The sequence below is a fragment of the Corvus brachyrhynchos genome, unplaced genomic scaffold (assembly GCF_000691975.1).
Source record: "Corvus brachyrhynchos isolate BGI_N302 unplaced genomic scaffold, ASM69197v1 scaffold115, whole genome shotgun sequence".
In the NCBI taxonomy this organism is placed as follows: Eukaryota; Metazoa; Chordata; class Aves; order Passeriformes; family Corvidae; genus Corvus; species Corvus brachyrhynchos.
In genome coordinates this window covers 8,303,355-8,307,565 of record NW_008239553.1, presented here as the reverse complement: position 1 = coordinate 8,307,565, position 4,211 = coordinate 8,303,355, and the positions used below count along the sequence as shown (strand labels likewise).

Sequence of the window (4,211 nt, the reverse complement as noted above, 5' to 3'; positions counted from 1 at the left end):
GAATGACTGGCAGAAGCAGAACTGTTATAAGCCAGCCGCTCATCCTGCTGTGACAAGCAGCAGTTCAGAATGCATATTTCAGGCACAGGAATAGAAGCAAGTGTCCTAATTACCTCTTCGCTAAATCTTTTTCCTCTTGCTGCATAGAGGTCAGAAAGAACATAGTATCAACTTGAAATGATACAGAGATTAGAAAGAGTATCAAATGAACAGGGTGCAACAGTGGCACTACTGATCTGCAACATCTGTGCAAGTTTGTGAAGAGGTATTGACATATTCTACATATAATGGAAAGGTAGACCTTCCTTATTACACAAGTTAAAATTCTGACAGCTTTCAGAGCTAAACACGGAATGGAAGGCTTTATCATCCACAGGCTCTCCACACCCAATTCTACTTTTTCCAGACAAGCTGCTCTCCACATAACTTAGAATAAATAAACTGCGAGCCAGCAGATCTGAGCACACACGGTGACAGACTGGGTAGTTACCCAATAGGAAACCTAATATATCTAGCCTGTTCATAATTCTGTCTCTATGCCTTAAACGTATAATAGATACACAAGAAGCAATTTTTTTTAAAGAAAATGATTGATTTGGAACAGAGTTCCAAGCATATTTGTTTCAAAAATTCCTCAGAAAGAAAATTAAACTGCACATTCTGCACACTTATTGGAAGAACTCTACTACACTAACAAATGCTTAAGAGTTTATCACTGACCTACCCTGTTAGTCTGCAAGTTGCCACAATAGATAATATTTACTGTTATTTCAGAAGAAAAAAAATACAAAAACCCACACCAAACATCTCCACATCAAATTTACAGGGAACAGGTGGAATAAATGACCTCACTGTAACTTGCAGAAAGCTTGCAAAAGATATTTGTGAGCTTTCAAGAAATTGTTTTTACTCAAATACCTGTATAACATTTTTCAGTGCCTGTTTAAATAGGTCTTTTTCAATTTCCTTTTCTAGCTGCACAGACTTTTAACCAGCTCTAGAAAATAGTACCAAGAACAAATACAAAAAACAGAAGCAGCAGATAAGCACTACTATACAAGAAATTGACAAACCTTAGAACAAAGTAATGCTAAACTCCTTCTTGCCTCTTTCTTCAAAAATGTCAATCAAAACACACGCTGCTGCATGTCCAAATGGCCAGACAGTTCACAGCACAGTTCTTGGAGAATCAAAGTAGCTAAACAGAACAGTTTTACTACCTGTAAAATAGTACCACCTGCCTTGACCCTTCTCTTAGGAAGGAAGCTCCACTCCAAAGCTGAAAACCTCTATCCCTGAATTCAGAGCCCAGCTTTAGCAGCTTCACTGCTACCTTAACTGCACACGACACAGGAAAAACACTAGCATTAAGCAGGCAGCTCACCAGACCATATGAACGTGGATTTAACCAGCACTCATCTTTTCTATATACAGATTATTTTGTATATAATTGGAATTCAAAACACAATCATTAAAAAAAAAAAGAAAAAAAGAAAAAAAGAAAAAAATACATCCTCAGGCCTTAACAGGTCTCCATCGTTGATGGACAGTCTCACTTTATGAAGACAGCAGGCTAAAGATACTGTATGATAAATACACTTTCACTTCTGAGGTACGATCAGACAAATAACCCATAACAATCTCACTGGTAACATGATAAACTCACCTCATCATCACTGTCTGATGTCTCAGAGTCTGAAGAAGCTGTAGGTTTGCTCACAGGTGGTTCCTTTTCTTCAGAGTCACTGCGTTTCCGTTTGGCCAATGACAGGAGCTCCTGGTGTGAAAACACACACATTTATTGCAAAGTGTCGTAATTAGTTTTAACAATCCAGGTCAGTGCACAGGCAGGTTCTCTGAAATATCTGAGCACATCCCAGTAGCATGACTATTGTCACCTACTAAGGAACAAGTCTACTTACGTTTCATAAATACACATTCACACACACAGTTTTAATAAAACTGGATGCTACAAAAGGATTTTGATGGTAACAAGCTATTAAAAGTAAATACTAGTACCATTACTTTCTTGGTATAAACCACGTAAGACAAATTACTTTCAGAGTCGTGTTCAGATTTGTCTTCTATGGATTGGGTAATAATTCAAAACCACCCTAACTACACCATGTGGAATTAGCCCTAAAAAGCCAAATACCAGTAGATAGCAGCTTCTTCTCCTAAACAACAGAGATGTTTGCAATTACACACTTTAAAGGGGAAATGCTTTAGGCATCACCATTATGTCATGGTTGGTAATATTTAGTCAGCCTGTTCAATTCCTTTTCACTGTTGGTACACACCCAAGAATAAACTTGAAGCTTTGGACAGACACAGAGCAGGTATCAAGCTCAGAGTCTGTGAAACTTAGTAGAGCTGTTCTACTCAAAAGGAAGCCCTTTCACAGGCAACACGCACCCACACAAAGAACTACATGGCTCTCAAATACTCTCATCATCTGCTGTTCATTGCTTGTTCAGGTGACACAAGCAGTAGTGCAAAACACTTCTGAAGCTGTGTTACTGTCTCTGCAGTCCGGGACACAGAATCTATTCTCAAAAACATTGCTCTAGGGCTGATGAATCTTAGCTTTGTGTAGAAATACAGCCACTCTGACTTCTGCCATCTTTGTAAGTCGATGCTAGATTGGTTTCCATTAGTTTCACAACTGGAAGATTATCTAAACAAACTGATTACAATTCAGCACCTCAAATGAGAACATAAACACTGCAGAAACTGATAGTCTGCCTACTTACCAACAAAGAAACTTTTCATTAGTAATGGCTTTTACCAACTTTTCTCGGCAAAAGCCCTGCAACATCAACACAGCACATTCGTACAATTAACAGATCTCCTCTGGAAGCTCCTGAAGAAGTTTCAGTAGTGCTTCTCTTTGGGAAGCTCCTGAAGAGGAGCACCACTTAAGCTAAGAAATATTCCTTTTTCCTTTCTTTCTTTCTTTCTACACTTGTTTTCTGTTTTCCAAGATACTATATTGAAAAGGCTGCTAGCTGTTTAAGTCAACAAGCCTACATTGCCACTGGAAGCTGTCAAACATTTAATCTGCAGGGGTTAACTCGGTATGTTACATTTAAATCAGCATTCTCTCATCTCAGAAACATTGCTTCCCTGCTACCTAATCTTCATCTTTGCACATACATCTCCCTGTTTGTTACAGTTGCTACAAACAGCTCAGTGGAGGGGGAAGCACCTACTACTCAGGTACAGCTGCAGATGCCTGCTGCCAGTGAGGGATGGAACGGATGCAGAACCACGTGGTTATTCCTACCACCATGGCTCCGATTGTCTGACTGATGCTAGAGCTAGTCCAACTCCTATTTTCAAGTTTTAAAACTACCAAACTGATACTCTAGCAGCGAGATGTTGGCAGCCCTATGGACTCTAGAAGTACACAAGATCAACCTAATCAGTTCCTGTGTACTTGTTTTAACAGACTATCTGATCTCATTTTTCTGAAGCCCCAGTCTGCAGAAGTATTTTTGAGTGTTTGGGAAGGCTTTTTATTGCAACATAGCAACAGCTTCTATATTAAAAACCCTGAAGGTCCAACACATAAATTACATCAGACATGTAGGCTTCAGCATATTCATTCCGCCAAACTTCTCCCCGGAACAAGCACTGCCATACAAGCTGTAACACACTTCACCTATGATGTCTTTATTTACCATTCGAATCACACCATCAATACATGCTACACCAAAAGGTGAGTCTTTGAAAGCAGCCCCCTCCAAAGAGGGAGACACCTCTTTTCCAAGCCTGACACGGTTGAGCTCACACCAGACATCACACTTACAACCCCGGGAGATGCCCTGATGACAAATAAAGAAATACTACCCCTTCTTACATCTACAGGCTCCATGCGGTTTCCCATGAACAGAGCTCCCCCAGTGCAGTCACCAGGATTGAGGGGGTTGCATTAAACACGCATTAGCACTCCGGGAGCCCGCCTGCCCCGAGGGGAGGCAGGGACCTGACACGCTGCTCTCCCGGCGTGCCAAAGTAGCATGGAAAAGTTGCCCAGCCCTTTGGGCCTGTTTCCCCACTACTCGAGGTGGGAAGACCGCTGGCAGCCGGGCCTCGCTAACCCTTCCTCAGGGCCAGACCGCCCCGGAGCATCGTCCCGGAGCATCCACCGCCCCTCCGTCCCGCCGGCGCCGAGCACCGGGCCCGCTGCCAAGAGCCCCCGCCAACGC

The 4,211-nt window shown here is 41.9% G+C and overlaps 1 protein-coding gene across 1 annotated transcript in view; it reads right to left on the bottom strand.

Moving 5' to 3' along the window:
• RTF1 (RTF1 homolog, Paf1/RNA polymerase II complex component) overlaps positions 1-1,813 on the bottom strand; it is a 27,042-nt gene extending 25,229 nt beyond the window's left edge. Inside the window, exon 1 of the mRNA XM_008639461.2 lies at positions 1,667-1,813. Within this exon, the coding sequence (XP_008637683.2) occupies positions 1,667-1,798 (132 nt within the window). The 5' untranslated portion in view covers positions 1,799-1,813. The remainder of the gene's footprint in view (positions 1-1,666) is intronic.
• Between the last annotated feature and the right edge of the window lie 2,398 nt (positions 1,814-4,211).